The 18462-nt window shown below is 36.3% G+C and overlaps 1 protein-coding gene across 1 annotated transcript; it reads left to right on the top strand.

Annotated features, from left to right (window-relative positions):
- Positions 1-12384: 12384 nt before the first annotated feature.
- On the top strand, positions 12385-14682 carry LOC141632094 (uncharacterized). Its single transcript, XM_074444673.1, has 3 exons — positions 12385-12486; positions 13497-13867; positions 14577-14682. The coding sequence occupies exons 1-3, from the start codon at positions 12385-12387 to the stop codon at positions 14680-14682; spliced, it is 579 nt and encodes a 192-aa protein (XP_074300774.1).
- Positions 14683-18462: the final 3780 nt, after the last annotated feature.

Below are 18462 nucleotides of genomic sequence, written 5' to 3' on the forward strand. Positions count from 1 at the left end.
AAATCGTGATTCCTTGAACTCTTTAAACTTCTTCAAAGATTTTTCTATTTACCTTATTAAGTGAACATATTAGCGTCAACTTAAATCATTGGTAAAAGAAAACGATCAACCTATTTTGGATCGATGATTTACAACCTCGATCTCCTTTTCAACCAAAAAGGCACGAGACATCTTGCTTTGAATACATGATACGCATATACCATTAACAATCTAATGGTTTCAAGAATACTCGATAACTCTTTGCGTTCATCATTCCAAAATTTAAGGTTTAATCTTGGGTTACCAATTTGAATCTTACATCATCTACATGATATATATCATTCTAGTTTGGTTTAGAATATAATCACCTTGACAATGGGCTAGCCATACATAAAATCGTGGTGTATAGGGTCACAAAAGTGAAAACCTCTTTTGTATCTTAACAAGTTTATATTCTTATTTAGAGTTTATGCACTTAATAGTCACAATTAAGTACAACTCCAAACCCAAAAACTAGATTTAGTACACAATGACTCTCTTTCTCGACTTCATTGTTGCTAGTCGTCATATTCTAATCATCCTATGTATCAAACATAATGATGAAAACCACCACCGGTTTCTAATATTGACGAAGTAGTACTAGCAAAATTTTATGTTTAATCAAATAAACATTTAAAGAAGAAGGTCCAATTAGATGCCCCACAACTAACTTGTTGATTCTTCAATAATTTGGGGTAGTTTCCTTTCTCGTGTCCAATATTTAAGACAATGGAAACTTATCGGTCGGGATTGATAGGTTTAGTATCGTCATTCTCAACAACTTTATCTTTAACATTACCTTGTATCAATTCCATTATAATCTTTACTTCTTGAACCTCGTCCTCATCTTAACGGTTTAAGAGAATGCTCCCACTTAATTCAATGAGTCTTTGCTTTGAGAAGCAAAATTGAATTCATGAAGATCACTCTTCATTTGTTCGTTTTAGTCTTAAATCTTTCATTGAAGTGGTTGCGTTATTTTGGTCAATTACGAATTCTTGACAAAACTAATTACCAAAACAATTTATCGCTTCAAGGTACTTAATTCATTTAAGTACATGGAAAATAATCCATTGTAAGTAGATGTGTTAGTTAAGAATCAAAAACCTGTTTGATAATGAATAACTTTAATCTATACTCTTTACAAGAGATCCTTAGCAATGGTTCATATGAGGTTTTAGAAGCAAATTCATATTTGTCTTCAGTTACGATGTTTTAATGGAGTTTTGAATCAAAAACGAAATGATATCGTATATGAATTGTGGTAAAGAAATAGAACAATATAACAACGGAATAGTGGAAAACTTAACATTTAACGTTTTATTAATACTTGTAAACAACAAGTAAAGCATTTACATAGTGACCTCTACCCAACTATGATAAATGATTCCAAGACCCAAATTCATATCGACTTAGGCACGGTAGGGCCGATACATCCTTTATCAATATAACTCGGTGGATTAACGTTTAATCGATTCTACTTTTAGAACTCTTGGTCGATAATATTACATTAACAATTATCTTTAGCCCAAAACATATCCGACAAGGGCACGGTGTGGCCGATACATCCCTTATCAAAAACTTTTGTTGAGTTCAATCCAAATTTCGAATAAATGTGTCCATGATCCAAATCCACATCAACTTGGGCACGGTAGGGCCGATTCATCCCTTATCAACATGAATTCGGTGGATAGACATTTATCACCCACTTCCCCTACGTAACAAGGTTTGTACCCCGGTAGGGCCGAGTGCACTCCCTCGCGAAATAGGTTTTCATGGTTTCTATTATTTGGTAAGGCTATGTCTCAATTAATTGTTTTAGCGAGAGGTCATGTCAATTTATTATCTATCACGTTTTAAGTGAAGTAAAGCGGTGAACTACGATAATTCTAATTGACACGGTCGATAAACTCGATGAGATGAGGATGCATGTTTTAGTTATGGCGATTTAGCGATGCATGTGACATATAAATAAAATGCAAACATAAAATAAATCCTAGTATGGCCTTCCTAAAATAGAAAAACTATTTAACTATTACATATTCGGAAACCAACTCCATTGGTCCCTTGAACTTCGGTTGTGGCACGCATATCGAGGTAACACCGTCTTTATGTATCGTCATCTTGAAGAAATCCGTCTTTGGGAACTCCGAGATAAATTAAATTACATAGCAAATTACATAATTTCCTATTATACATTTGTAACTAGAATAAAATAAATCTATTAAATTACAAGACGGTGATACGAGATCACAATAAAATTACAACCGAATCGATATTCCCATACATTTCGGGAAATACCAATTAAAATCTAAGGCCATACTAAGTAAAAATTACATAATTCAAAAATTACATAAATTAAAATTATGACAATCATAAAGAAAATGCAGCATTATAATATGTATGAACATGCCCAATTTTATGCTAAATCGCCTTTAATTAGCCAATATCGTATATTACTCGGTTTTTACGGATTTGCGTGATTTCAACATTTTACAATCACAAAAATTACATAAATTCATATTTATGCATAAGTTAATTACCCCAACCTCTTAGGACTCAAAATTTAGTCTTCACTAATTAATTGACCATAATTAACTCATATTTATAAAATTTGTTCATTAATGGACTTAAAATTACAAAAATAAGCTATAAACTTCAAATAAATCACAAAATTTCAAATAAATTCAAAATTCAAAATTTAAACTCATGAACATTCTGGAAAAATACCATGACACTCATAATGTTCAAAAACTTAGGTTAAAAATTTCGAATTTTATCCGGAAAAATAATGTTGCGGTTTATCGGTTTTAACTAAAATAATCATAAAAACATGAGAAAAATTATAGTCATCAATTTTTCAATTTTAGATCTAAAAAAAGATAATTAAATGCAACATTGGACGTTTTTCCTTAGTCAAAGATTATGTTTTATTAATTTTTCACTAATAATGTCACTATTTATGCTATTTTTCTTCAAAAATCCATAAATCATGCAAAAAGACTTCACTATAGCCTATTATTTTACACACATCTTGTAAAATTGCATGTGACAACATACTAAATTTCTATGACCAGATTCGAAATTTATCTCATATTAACCTATTTTTCACTTAAATCCGAATTTATCAATGAAAAATCCATTTTTCGAGCATAAGAAGTCCAAAAATTATGAAAATTTACAGGTTATCTCAAAATAATATATGTGACAACATATCCAAAAATCAGTAGAAAATTCGAAGTTTAGCTAATTTTAGTCCGAAAATGACATTTTTACTCATAAAATCATATTTTAATGCCATTATAGTATAATATGAACAATAAAAATCCGTAAATTAACCAAAATATCCTAAAAACATTTTAGGACCAGAAATTTAACATGCATAAATTAATTTCGTGATATATCATAATAACACAAATTTTATAAGTTTTATATGTTAATCTTTATAACTCGGAAAAACTTTTAACCGATTTGCATGCAAACAACCATGGCGCTCTGATACCAATTGAAGGAAAAGTAGATCCATATACTAACATATTCATATATGTTCCATTTTAATTTGTCATAAAATTAACAAGTGATCTTATGCATGCAAACTATTTAACAAAATAAAGAAGAAACATTCATCCTTACATTGGAATTTTGGTTCATATGGGCACAAAAGAGATCTCCTTCTCTTTTGTTCTTGAGCTTTCCTTTTGGATGAACAAAGACCCAAGTGTAGGATCTCTCCCAAGGATTAATACCCAAAGCACACTCTTAATAAAATTAATATTATGTATACTAGATAATATTAATTTTGTGAGAAAAATTGACCCAAAATATTTGGTTTTTGCTCTCAAAACCGGTTGAGAGAGAGGAGAATGGAAGGTGATTTTTCTCTTTCTAAAAACTCTTGTTTTTGTGTGATGAATGAATAATGATCACTAGTCTCTATCTAAGTGAATATTAAGCAAAATAATAAGAAAAACCACAAGGGTTTTCTTCCCCAAAACCGGTTGGGAGAGGAGGTACAAAAGAGCCAATGCAGGCCCTAGTTGTTCTTCACAATGTAAATTAGGGTTGCATGGCTAGGCTATTAGTGAATGATTATGTTTTCCACTTATTTAAACAACACAATATTAGCCTAATTCTTCCCCTTAATTTCGGTACATATAAAATGGAATCCATTTTATTTTTGTCAATTTGTCTTATGTCACATGTCATATGTTACATAAATTTGTTATGTATTTTTAACATATTAAAAATCAACGTATTAATAAAATACGTCATATACAAAAATCGACTTAGTAATTCATAATTACTTGTACCAAAATATTTTACCAATTTATAAATCACAATAAATTGTATTTATAATAATTCATTCAATTTCAATTGTTTCTTTAAACAATAATTTCATCTGAGTAATGATACAATTCAATTACTCAGACCGTATCTCATTTAATCAAATTTCAATGAGATACGTAAATTTTACTTCCAAAATCGTCCGTCAATTTTTCAAGTAATTTAATTAACTCGTAACGTTATACGATTAATTAAATGATCAATTAAGAGTGTTGCCCTATAGGTATGACCTAGGGGGTCAACTGATCACCACCGTCGCACGACAGTAATGTCAAACTCTAGTCAGCCAATCATTACCGATATATGTTGACCAGTTGACAGTAAAAATTACTTCCCAATTGTATTCTTTAAAAATGAGATTTAAACATGTGATCATCATGATCAACAGTCGTGATCACATTATTGTCGGAGGACACATATTCCAACACTTCGATCATATCCAGAATGACATGTTTTAATTTGAAACATTTCTCTGTATCGTGCCTTTTGTCTCCATGGTACTTGCAGTAGACATTCTCATCCCAGAACTTAGACTTCTTCTCTGGGTCAAGCGCAAGTCCGATAGGCTTCAACATTCATCCTCCATGAGTCTCTGAAGAACATCAGCGTATGTAATACCAATGTTGGTAAATTTCCTAGGGGGTCTATCCGTTTTATCGAAAGCCTTTGTAAATGACCTTGGAGAATTGTTAGGTTTCTTTGACGAAGGCCCCATGAGGTTGCCTTTATTGATTTTGATTCCTGGATGAGAAGAACTAGGAATAGATTGATCACTTTTTGCTTTCTCTTTAGGACTGTTAGGTTGAGGGTTTGTTTGGACACTTTTCATCTTGAGAGGTTGGGCATCAAGCTTCTTACCCATTTCAGCAAACTGATTTTCCATGTTGGAAAGCCGAGAGTTTAGGTTATCAATGGCTCCCTCTATTTTGGAAAATTTATTGCTGAAGGCAATGGAAAGCATGAGCATTCCACTTTGGATATCGTTGTCTTCGAGGACGTTGATTTCTTCGTCATCATGAGGAGCGAGGAGGTGAGAACAGTCTAGGGATGATTCTTCGTCATGTTTAGCGCTGCTAGACCCAAGAGGGTCGATCTTCTTGGATTGCTTGAAAGAAGGTGGCACAGAAAGCTTGCCATCCTCGATCATATCCTGAATAATATGCTTTAGCCAAAAGCATTCCTCCGTATCGTGTCCCCTACCTCGATGGTACTGACAATATGAATTGCCCTTCCACCTAGGCAATATCTTTTCAGGATCTGGGGTTGGACCAACTGGATGAAGTTTTCCCTGGGAAACCAGTCTTTGTAGAGCTACTTCATAAGTGGTTCTGAGGTCATGGAATTCCCTAGGAGCTCGTCCCGGCCTTCTGGGTGGAGTTTCCAAGAGGTTGACTCCCTTGTCTTCATTGGCCTTCTTAGGTGGGTGTGTTGTGTTGAAGCTATGACCTGGCCTTGTGGTACGAGAAGATGGTAAAGGTTTCATCATGTCTATCTTATTTTCCATATTGATGACACTAGTGCTCAAGTCTTCGACGGTGGCCTGAAGCTTAATGACTGGAGTACTTAGCTCTTCGACGGCGACAGATAAACGTTCTTGAATATTTTTATTGGAAATCGCAGAATTCCTACCGAGAAGAAAGTGACGCGCACTACAAATTGATTTGACATGGGATCACATCTACTAAGGCGACAAACAAAGAATATACGAAGGAAAATATATGAGGACGAGACGGGATAACTGGACTCTTGACTTGTGAAATCGCGAAATGTCGTGAGTGATTTCTCGTGTTTGAATTCACGGTGCTTGACTTTGACCTTAGACTCAAGTGTTGACTTTGACGGAGTGACATTTAGACGGTTGACCTTATTGACGAGATTGATGACACGTGTTGATTCTGAGACGTGTATTTTAAGATAGACTTGACTCGGGGTTTAGGTATGTGTGTCCCGAACGTGTCATTAGGATAATTCGAGAGATGGATTTCGGAACGACTCGACGTGTTAGCCTTAAGTGTGTGAGTCGAGGTGCGGAAATGTTAGATCCTAACTGAATTGGGGTATGGGGTCCAAACTGATGGCGTGATGCCTTAGCACTTGACTCGAATTTGAAAAGACCCAAAATGTAATGGAGGACGGGTTTATAACTCGACAGAGTTCCGACTAGGCCATAGTCGTTTTGAATTTTGACTCTAACTTAGCCCAATGGAATTTACATATTTGCATTTACATTGTCTGAAGATATTTTTTATTTTGGTTTTTTTTTCTCTTTTTTTTTTTGTGTTGGAATATTGAAGTTTGAAAATTGGAAAATTCGGCATTATTTGGTTTACAAATGTGATTTTTGAAAGGTTTGAAAATGAATTTTATTTACATTGACATTATTTTGTTTATAAATGAGGAATTTAGACACGTGATTGATTTGGAAAACACACACAAAAGGTACACATACAAACAGGCATTATAACGGTATGGTGAGTGCATTTAAGAGGTTTTGGCTTAAAAGGGTGGGTTGCCATACCAAGCAATCAAACCCTGGTCTGTGGAGAGGTCCTTGCCAAACATGAGTAAGGTCGGTTCCTAGTCCATTCCCTCGAGTACGGAAAGCCCTTGATACAAACAAGAGTATGTACCACGGTATGGTTGACGTCAATCGCTATCTATCCTTAGGCCCAGATAAGAATTTGGACCATCCAGACGGGACGATTGATCGAATGGGTTGGGCTGAGCCTACGAAGGCCGAATAAAACGACCTACGAAGGTCAAGTAATGAAAACCGACAACTGTCTCGTATAAACTATTCTCTAACCTCGTTCAAGTTTCACCTTGGGTAACAGGTAAGTGTATAATCCCCAGCGGAGTCGCCAAACTGTGGCCATGGGCCACGGGGGCACTTGGGACAAACGTTTGCATTTGTGGAGTCGCCACCAATTTTTATGGGAAATTGGAACCGTTCGAATACCTCGTGCCATGCCAAGACAAAAAGTAGTGACATGAACACTAAGAACTCGTTTCCCTTATCATTCTAAGTCTAGAATGACTCTCGTGGATGCCAATGAACACGGATGATCACAAAGATCTGGAGTAAGGGGTGAGGGTACGTATTAGGAATCTCTTTAATTGAAAACCTAATCCCACGCGCCTCGATAGCGGCCCCTACTAATGATTAGGGAAATTATTCATAGTTGATATGTCGTCGATTATATGCATGCAATGAAACAAACAACAGATTAATCCTACCATGTGAATTAAACTATGTCGGTTAACATGTAATTGAGCACTCAATTGGGTCGAAGTTGGAATTTAGATTAATTACATGTGAAAGACAAGTAAATAAATTATACAAGAGCGATAAATAAATTATAATAAATTACAATTGAATTAAAATTACAAGGATTACAATAATTATTTGATCTACGTCAAAACCACACTCAAAACGGGATTTTGAAGAAGAAAAGAAAAGAAATTAAAAATAGAAATAAAAGTATGAAGAATATGTCAGATTAGGAGTGGTAATACGATTAATAGTTGGTTAATTATGTAATTAGGAGCTACGTGAAGGCGAGAAAGAAGTTCAGGGACTGAAGCCAACCCAGAACAGGCACAGCATTTGCTGCGTCCTCATGAAGAGGCGCAACTCCTCCTGCGTCTGTTCTCCAGTTGGATTCTGTCTGTGAAATCAGAACCGTGGATAGTTAATATTCATTGGTAAATTTAGGATCGATTATTGAAATTAGACTCAAGTAGAAGTAATTTAGCAGATTACATGCATACTAATATTGTCATAAAACGAAATAAAGATGAGAATTTACGGCTGTTTACATGAATTAAATGACGAACTCGTGTCGGATAAAGGAACAAACTTTGAACTTGAAAACGAAGTTGAATCAGATGAATTGAAATCAAATAAAGAAAATGGTATACAAAAGATGAATTCCGGAGACTGGATATGAACGAATTGAGCCTCTAAAACCCGGATTTGAATAAACGACGAAAACCCACAAATATCGAATTATAAGGGATTTAAGTTGAATTAAATGTTATAATTTGAAAGGAATTAATTAAACATAATTATGTACTGAAACGAACAAAAGAAACAAAAGAAAAAAGAGAAATAAGAAAGTTGCAGACGATCGAGGAAGAAGAAGAAGAGCAGGAGCAGCGGCAGCCTCAGAAAGAGGCGCAGCATGTACTGCGGCTATTCGAAGAGGCGCAGCTGCTGCTGCATTTCTCTCGATGTCAGATCTCCCCTGATTTATAAATACGGTTTAAAAGATGTTTTTTAAAGACAGTTTTGAACGTGCTTTTGATCTAAATCTTACATTAATTACAAAATAAAAAGTAAAATAAATAAAATTGGGATTTTACACCCTCAGACATACATGTTAGTGCCGCGAGATTTAATTAAATTGGTTTTTAGTGGTAACTCGACTCGATCTATGCAAATATGAAAGTGCCCTTGAAAAAGGAATTTAAAAGATTGATTTAATTAATTGTGTAGTGGTCAAATTGGTCGGTCATGCAAACGTGACTGGTACTCAGAATGATCTGAGCTTACGTGGTCTATTGATCAAGCACGTAGGCGTCGAAAGCTTAGAGCAAGGTCTTAGAATGCAAAGGGAGAAGAGAAGGGCGGACACTCGCGTGAAAAATATGTGAGGCAAACGCCCCTATTTATACAATCACACGGAGGAATTATGGTAAGCGCAGAATTTGGAAAGGAATAGGAAAGAAAGATCCGGAAATAACCGACTTAGTTGAAACACGGAAACTTGGAAAAAAAGAAAGCCTGGAGAAAAGGCGCAGCAGGTGCTGCGATCCTTCCAATAGGCGCAGCACTTACTGCGTCCTTTCTCGGGTAGGATCCTTTTGCGCGTAGAAAACGCATTCGACAGCCTGTCATCTTTTAGGCATAACTGTCTCTACAAGACTTGGACTAAGGTGATTTCGGTGGCGTTGGAAAGCTAAGAAAAAGATCTAGAACTTTCTTTGAAATAGACCTGACCCAAAAAAGTCGTTATCACCTCGTAAAACGGGCCTATATGTCGGGTTATCATTTTAGCTAAATGAAATGCACATTTTGTAATGTAAACTTTAAATTTAGCCCAAAGAAGTGACATGAGACTAAAAATGAGATATACCCATGACATTTTATGACATCCTATCCTTAGGTAGACAAGCACATTGCTTTTTTCACTCGGTATTTGACGGTTTTAGAAAATGAAGACGATTTTTGACCCGGACTCCAAATGAACTCTAATTACTGCCAAAACGACCGTAATGACACCTAGACGACAACCATGGGGTAGATAAGAGTGTATGAGTTACCTTTTATTAACCTATTTACAAAACGTCATAAAATCGCGACATATGCTAAACATGCGGCCCAATCATCACTGGGTGTTTGGCGGGAGGTGCAGAAATGAGGTATTTACAGCGAGCTGAATTAAGCAACTCGCTAAGCCTCTACAAAAGGCTCCCTTTACCCGCTAGTGATATGGTAAGGAGTGTGGACATATATAAACCCATTAAACACTCTTTTCCTCACCAATATGGGACAATTGGAACATTTTACATGGCTTCAAAAAGCCCCTATCTCCAACTATCCCCCCACTAGGGGCGCCAGAGACAGAGAAAAAGAATTCCTGGGTAAAGGAAGGGATGGATACTTAGGTATCAATATCTTTTGATTTGAATTGACACTTTAGTGAAATGAGGAAACAACTTACTTACCGACCACGTAAAGGTGAATCTCTAGCATTAATGGCGAGGAATTCAGCCTCAAAGTCTGCAAAGCTACGCAACATCACGAGGAGGAAAGGGGTAACATCTAAAGAGAAGTCTAAGGTTACTAGAATTGCAAAAACAGCGAACCCTATACCTAATGAGGAGGATGCTGTGAAGCATGGGAGCATGCGAGAATATCATAGGTATCCTCGCTTTTTCCCTTGATGATGCGGAACCAACGAAAGAAACCGATATAGCATCACGGGAGAGCGTGCAGTGCGGGAGGCGAGGAGCAGGGAGACTGGGTGCACGTATCCAAGAGTAAGAGTCCTAAGGCGGTAGAGGAGTCAGAACCATTGCTTCAATTATCTGATGAGGACGTGCATGATGAACTAGAATATTGGAAGCAGGCTGTTTATGGCTATGTCTTGGGAGCCAATCCACCCATGGCGGTGCTAGAAGGATATTTGAGGAGGATATGGCATAAGCATACCATAGACAAGATCTCATTCATGCCTAATGGGATATTTATTGTCAGGTTCCACACGAAAGACATGCAGGACCAGGTGTTGAATGCAGGCCACTACTTATTTGATAGTAAACCTGACATCATTAAGCCATGGCAGGAGAACGTGGCACTGGAGAAAGAGCATGTTAAAAATGTACCCACATGGCTAAGGCTGCATCAGTTACCATTGAAATTTTGGGGACAAAGTTTGCCAAAATTGCAGGATCTGGTAGGCAAATATATCCAAAAAGATAATGCTACTGAGATGAAAACAAGACTAGCATATGCCGAGTCTTGGTGGAGGTACAAATTGATCAAAAATTCCCAAAGCGGTGAAATTTCATGATGAAAAGAAGCAATCGGTGGAGGTTAAACTTGAATATGAATGGAAACCAAAGATTGCTCGTACTCATTGCAAGACACTGGGGCATGACCACAGCACTTGCAGAAGAGGGAAAAATCAAACCACTCACAAAGTTCAACCAATTAAGCTTTGTTTAAACAGGTTTGGAGAAAAGTGGAGAAGCCAAAAACTTCAGATCGGGAAATGCGACAACTTAGTCACGCCTAGGGTTCCCGGACCCGGGTGGAGGAAGAGCCTGTTCGGTTCGATTAAAGAGTTCCCCCATTGCCAATGCGTACACCAAGAAAAAGAAGGAGGGACTATCAGTAGTGCTTCTTGCCGATTCAGCAGAGAAGGCCAATAGCTCGTAGGGACACCCCATCCATAATCCTGATCAATGATTAAGCTAGGGTTTTGGAATGTGCGGGTATGAATAGGAGGAGTAAGCGGCAGTTATACATAGATTTTTGATAAATAATAATGTTAATTTCTTTGCTTTATTAGAGACTAAAATTAAACCAAATAAATTGCACACAACCATGAATTCCTTTAGCAATTGGAGTATTTCTACAAACTCAAAGATACCATCAAGGAGGCAGAATTTGGATTTTGTGGCAGGTGCATGAATGGGATATAGATTTTCTAGAGTATGATGCCCAGTATATCCATATGACAGTGCTTCATAAGAGTACCAATGCACGTTCTCATGTCACCATGGTTTATGCTTCCAATGGCAGCAATGAGAGACAGTCTCTTTGGGCTAATTTAAGCAGACTAGAAAATAACATTTCAGGGCCATGGGCCATTGGAGGAGACTTCAACTGTGTTTTGACTGAGGATGAGAGAGTGGGAGGATCATTTTCTAGGCAGGATGCAGAAGATTTCAGGCAATGCTTGCATCAAAGTGAAGTGATAGATAGTCCTCGCCATGGAGCTCAGACACATGGAATAACAAACAATGCCCCGCCGACAGAGTGTATAGCAGACTGGATCGTTTCCTAGTGAACCAGGAATGGCTCAATGATTACCCTCTTCGTATGCACACTTTTTTGCACGAGGGGATCTTTGACCACACTCCTTGTGTGGTACAAAGCTAATCGCAATGATGAAAAGAGAGCCAGACCCTTTAAATATTTTAATATGTGGAGCCTGGCTCCCAATTTCAAAGAGATTGTTCAAGCTGGTTGGATGTGTATGCAAACTGGAACTAAGATGTATGAGCTAGCTAAGAAATTGAAGAATCGAAGCGGGGGCTCAAACAATGAACAGTCCAGTTTGCGATATTGAGAATAATGCTTTGAGGTGGCTCTCACTAAACTAAATAAAATACAAAGAAAGCTTGGGAGTGAATCCTCGGATCCGAGCCTTATTCAACAAGAATGTGAGGCTAGAGAAATTTATCAACAGTTGGTGAAGCTCGAACAGTTCTCTGCAACAAAAGGCAAAGATGAAATGGAGTGCAGATGGGGATTGCAAATACTTCATTCTTCCATGGCATCTTGAAGACTCGGAGGAGACAAAATCGACAAAGACAGACATCGACCATCAGGTAAATCATCACACTGATAAGGAGGGGTTCGGAGAGTTTTCTAAGATTCTATACCCAGTTGTTAGGCCAGTCTCACCCACAACCCCCGCCAGTCCCAGAGTAGTACAAAGAAGTAATAAATGTGATGAGTCTCACCACCGGATGTTACCGATGCCAGTGCGATGCAAAATCAAAAGCACTATCTTGATGATACCGGATGACAAAGCTCCAGGTCCAAATGGCTACTCTAGTCATTTCTTTAAAACTAGTTGGGATACTTGTTGGAGGAGATGTATGTCTTTGCATCCGGAATTTTTAGGAATGGCAAAATGCTCAAGCAATTGAATGCTACTAATGTTACTTTAATCCCTAAGGTGCCAAATCCTTTGACTGTAATGCAATTCAGGCCCATTGCATGTTGTAATGTGGTATACAAATGCATTTCAAAACTTCTTTGTGCAAGGCTTGCTTTGGTTCTCCCTCATATAATTTCTGTCACTCAAGGAGGTTTTATTCAAGGTAGAAGCATTATGGAGAACATTCTAATTTGTCAAGATCTTGTTAAACTTTATGGAAGGAAGAGTGTCTCCCCTAGATGTCTATTCAAAATAGACCTGCGAAGGCTTATGACTCAAAGGAGTGGAGTTTCCTTTTCGATGATCTTTTGCACGAATTAAATATTCCAAATTGGTTTTATAGCTCTCATTAAGGAATGTGTCACAACTGCAACTTATACCTTGAATTTGAATGGGGATAGCTTTGGCTGGTTTAAGGGACAAAGAGGATTAAGACAAGGAGATCCTTTGTCCCCTTTGCTCTTTACAATTTGTATGGAATATCTTACCAGATTGCTATCCTATACTACCTCTACAATGAAGTTCAGGTTTCACCCTCTTTGCAAATCAATGAAATTGAGTAGCTTAATGTTTGCGGCGATTTGTTGCTCTTTTCTAAAGGGGATGTGGGTTCCATTATGATCCTGCTACGCACTTTCTCAACCTTTTCTCAAGCATCGGGACTTCGATGAGTAGGGAAAATCGAATGTGTATTTTAATGGAGTATCTAGTGAAGTCAGAAGAGAAATAGTTCAGGTTTCAGGCTGCATTGAAGGAAAATTACCTTTCAAATACCTTGGAGTGCCAATTAAACCATCTAAATTATCAATCAAAGACTGCCAACCATTGATTGATAAAGTTTTTGAGAGGATAAGACAACTGGGAACCAAAAAACTCTCGTATGCTAGGAGACTGGTGTTGATAAAAGCGTTATCTGAACTCTACATTCCTCTTCGGGCTTCTATTTTCATCATTCCAAAGGCAGTGCTCCTCAAAATTGAAGCAATATGCAGGAACTTCTTGTGGCATGGAGGGACTGAATATGCTAGGACCCCTACTGTTGCCTGGTAAAAACTTTGCACTAATCAGAAGGAGGGGGGACTTGGTCTGAGAGATGAGTACAGTTGGAATAAATCAGCAGTTGGGAAACTGGTCTGGTGGATTCAGGCTCACCCATCTAAACTATGGGTGCAATGGGTGCATAGTGTCTACCTGAAAGGACAAGAATAGGAGGACTATAACCCTCCCCAGGATGCCAGTTGGACGTGGAAAAAAGTTTGTAAATTGAAGCAGGAGTTTCAGCTAGCATATCATCAGAATGAATGGGCTATGGTACCAGGTAAGGAGTATACTATCAAGAAGGGGTATAGTGGTTAAGGCCAACCAGCCAGTCAGAAGCTGGTCTCATATTGTTTGGGCCAAATGGTCCATTCCCAAACACAACTTTATAGCTTGGTTGTATTATCGACAAGGGTTTAATACCAAAGACAAGCTCTGATTTGGTATTGTCCCCGACAAAAAGACTGTTGTATTTGTGCTCAAGAGGAAGAGTCACCTCCTCACCTCTTCTTCCAAAGGTCGATCAAAGAGAGAGTTATTCGAAAGTTCGAATGGACCAGGTGTGACTACGTCCGCTACCAATACCCAGGTGGTGGCAACACAGAGGTTCACGAGACGAAGAATGGGGTCTGAATAGTATACTCAATGCGCTATGTATTATATCCGGAATCGGAGGAATGCAAGCAGGCATGAGGGTGTTATAATTAGTCCTGGCAGGTGTGTGGTGATGATACAAGCGGATATCAGGAACAGGATTAAGCATCAGTTGCAGGGTACAGTGTCAAGAAAGGATAAGCATTGGATTGAGAAATTGCTACACTAGCTAGTATGATCTACTATATGTCTTTGAAGTATGGTAGATGATATAGATGAGTTTGTGATAGGAATATGGTTTGTGAACAATGTATACTGTATATGGTTTTTTGAGCATCAATATATTTTTTTACATTTTACCAAAAAAAAAACTTACTTACCGCGAGAGAATATCTTGCGTTTTGAATTCCTAGGTGAGCTTCGGTCGATACCCCCCACAACACATATCATACCTTCAGAATTAAGATCGTCCCGCGATTTCAAAGTGCAACGAGCTCTTTTAGAGCTATGCGTTTACCTTGGTACTAATAGATGTGTTCACAAGACTTCTCATAGTCTTAGGATCATTACACCTACGTAGGTGGCTCAAGTGCTTCTCAATAGCACTTCTCACACAAGCCATTATGGACATGAGCCCAAACTGGTTTATAATTCATCAAGTGCGTCTCAAAAGCACCACCATAAAGGCTATGAATCATACTACGCCATAAGAATAAGAACTTTAGGCCTAGTCACTCTTGACTTAAGGACTTAAGTCCCATTCCCCTCGACGTTTCGACAACTAGTCTCCTGGCTAACCCTTTTGTAAAGGGGTCAGCCAAATTGCTTTCGGACTTCACATAGTCCAAAGCGATAACTCCATTGTCAAGGAGTTGTCTAACTGCAGCGCGCCTGATTCGAATGTGTCGTTTCTTCGCATAATAGACACTATTCTTAGCAGCACCAATAGCTCCTTGTGAGTCACAGTGTAAGGAGACCGGAATCTGTTGTCCTCCTCATACGGGTACATCTGCCAATAGGTTTTTCAACCAATCTGCCTCTTGTCCTGCCAACTCTAGATCTATGAACTCCGACTCCATGGTAGAGCGTGCAATACAAGTCTGTTTAGTAGACTTCCACGATATAGCACCTCCACCCATGGTGAAGACATAACCACTAGTAGAACAGATCTCATCTTTACCTGAAACCCAATTTGCATTACAATATCCTTCTAACACAACAGGAAATTTACTATAATGCAAACATAAATCAGATGTTCTTTTTAGGTACTTTAGTAAACGACGAAGAGCAGGCCAATTTTCACTACTAGGGTTATGTGTATAACGACTTAGTCTACTAACTGCATATGTAATATCTGGTCGAGTACAGTTCATAAGAACCATCATAGTACCTAGGATCTTAGCATACTCTTCTTCGGATACAATCTTACCCAAGTTTTTACATAAATGTATGTTGGCATCGTAGGGTGTCCTAGCAGGCACATCATCAAAGCAGTTAAACTTTTTCAACACTTTTTCCACATAGTGAGATTGACTTAAAGAAATTCCATTAGAGTTTCGAATAACCTTAACTCCTAGGATTACATCAGCTTCTCCTAAGTCCTTCATCTCAAATTGTGATGACAAAAATTCTTGGTTTTAATCATTACCTCCAAATTATTACCAAGTATTAACATGTCATCAACATAAAGGCATATAAGCACACAATCAGATTCTATTACTTTTGAATAAACACATGAATCAGAATTGTTAACCATATAGCCATTACTTACAAAAGTGTTGTTAAATTTTTCATACCACTGTTTAGGTGCTTGTTTTAGACCATATAGTGATTTATTCAGTTTACACACCTTATTCTCTTGACCCTTTACCACAAACCCTTCAGGTTGCAACATATAAATCTCTTCCCTTAGCTCATCATTCAAAAAGGCAGTTTTGACATCCATCTGATGTATAAAAAGGTTATGAATAGCAGCTAAGGCGACAAAGGTTCTAATAGTCGAAATTTTGGTCACAGGTGAATCAATATATGTAACTAAAGGAGGCTTTTTTTTCTAATTATACTATTAGCATTATAATTAAGAGATAATTAATTATTTACAATTTTCCTATTAGAAATAGGAAATAAATTACAATTTATTAAGGCTTTTTTCTAATTATACTATTAGAATTAGGAGATAATAATTATTTAAAATTTTTCTATTATAATTAGGAATATGATTTTCCTATTAGAAATGAGAATTAATTAATTATTTTACTATTTTATTATTAGAAATAGGAAATAAATTAATTATCTATAATTTATTAATATTAAAAAATTATGCGTTAGTATTTGTTCACTTTTTATTAAATTAGAAGGAAAAAAACCCTTTGATATATTTATAATATCAAATTTTATAACAACTTCCGATTAAAAAAATGAGGTATTATGAGGCTAAAAGGCCCTACGCCGAACTGGGTTGTGACAAACGTGCGTGCATAAAACGTACTACATGGAATTTACTCATGTAAAGAGTACTACATGGAATTTACTTATGTAAAGAGTAAAATGAATGCTGAAATATGCCCTACGTCTTTTGTTATTGCTAATGTCATATTTAATTCTACATAATATGAAGTTTATTTTTCCAATGTCATGTATTTCTCCTACTAATATTAAAGTTATTTCCCTCACAATACACTTCAACTTCTATTGATAATTTATTATATATTATTTACATTCATTTGTCATTCTATAAAAGTATATTAATCAAAATTTAAATAAGATATTCATAAATTATTGATAAGTACAAAGTTTGATATCTATTTTTCAAGAAGTATTAAAAGATAAAGAAAGTTGCTGCTAATTTGCGAATCAAAATATCATATTATGACAAATGAGTAAATGTTCTGAAAAACTTTATTGTGCGATTGTTTTACAATTTAAAGTAAAAATGGTACCACGAGTAATAAAATAGATTTGAATGAGGCTTGAAGGTAAATTAGATACACTTATTATAGAAATATGTATAAGGTTAAGATTCAATTCAAGCAACGATCAACATTAAAAAAAAGTCATAAAAACACATAAAAGGGTAAGAGTAGTCTTTCCCTTAACATAGTGAAGACCGTCTCTCTCAAGCTTTTCTTTTGACAAATTTACATGCATAAAAAATGGTATTATTCAATTATATGGAGCAAACTAATTATTGTTGATGCTATATTTTGTGTGTGTGTGTGTGTGTAAATTGAGCACATAATCACTATAATTTAGGGAGAGGTACGAATTAGGGAAGAGTGAGACATATTCGTCATGCATAATACGATGCTTTAACCACCTTTAGGCAAAAATATAAAAATAAATGAAAAAAATTTAAACCTAAAAGGAGGTCACGTACTTGCCAACTATTCTATAGTTCTCTACCGCATTAATATTCTCATGAAGTTTATGACATTTATTTTATATTAGATTATACTGCTTCGTACAATTTGTGATTTATAACTTTTAGCAAACATATTTGAACTTGCTTAAATTTATATATTTTAAGTGAAGAATATTAATTATAAATATGATAAATATAAAGTTTGATCTTTAATTTCCTCAGAGATAAAAAAAATCTCAATTTTTATTTTCTTATATATACTAATTAAAGGTCATAATGTAAAATAGGAAATTATCCCACAATCAACTATTTCAATATGTCGATGATCAACACTCAAAATAGTACATTTGTTATTTAAATAGTGTAAAAACTCTCAAAATGCTAAAAAAATGTTCAATCTGTCGTTATCAAACAAAACCTAAGTTTCTGCATTTTTTTCTCATGTTCAACTTAATCTTTACGGGATGTAAAAATGATGAAGTTCAGAAAGTAGCGGTTAGTTTTCTGTTAGTTAGATGGACTTTTCAAGAGAGAGATGAAAGCTTTGCATTTTAGATTGTTTTATGTGTGAACCGAAGGGATTAGGTATTGGGCTAAAGGTTGTTTCGAGTGGGAATGAGGTTGATTGCGATGAGTTGGTTGACTAAA

Source organism: Silene latifolia, chromosome Y (assembly GCF_048544455.1).
Source record: "Silene latifolia isolate original U9 population chromosome Y, ASM4854445v1, whole genome shotgun sequence".
Lineage (NCBI taxonomy): Eukaryota > Viridiplantae > Streptophyta > Magnoliopsida > Caryophyllales > Caryophyllaceae > Silene > Silene latifolia.

What these genes read in the sequence shown, in the direction of transcription:
- LOC141632094 (XM_074444673.1), top strand. Translation starts at nt 12,385, where the DNA reads ATGAAATGGAGTGCAGATGGGGATTGCAAATACTTCATTCTTCCATGG. An exon ending in AGACAGACATCGACCATCAG is followed by an intron (nt 12,487 to 13,496) that starts GTAAATCATCAC and finishes TTCGATGAGTAG; the next exon opens with GGAAAATCGAATGTGTATTT. An exon ending in AGGACCCCTACTGTTGCCTG is followed by an intron (nt 13,868 to 14,576) that starts GTAAAAACTTTG and finishes TAGTCCTGGCAG; the next exon opens with GTGTGTGGTGATGATACAAG.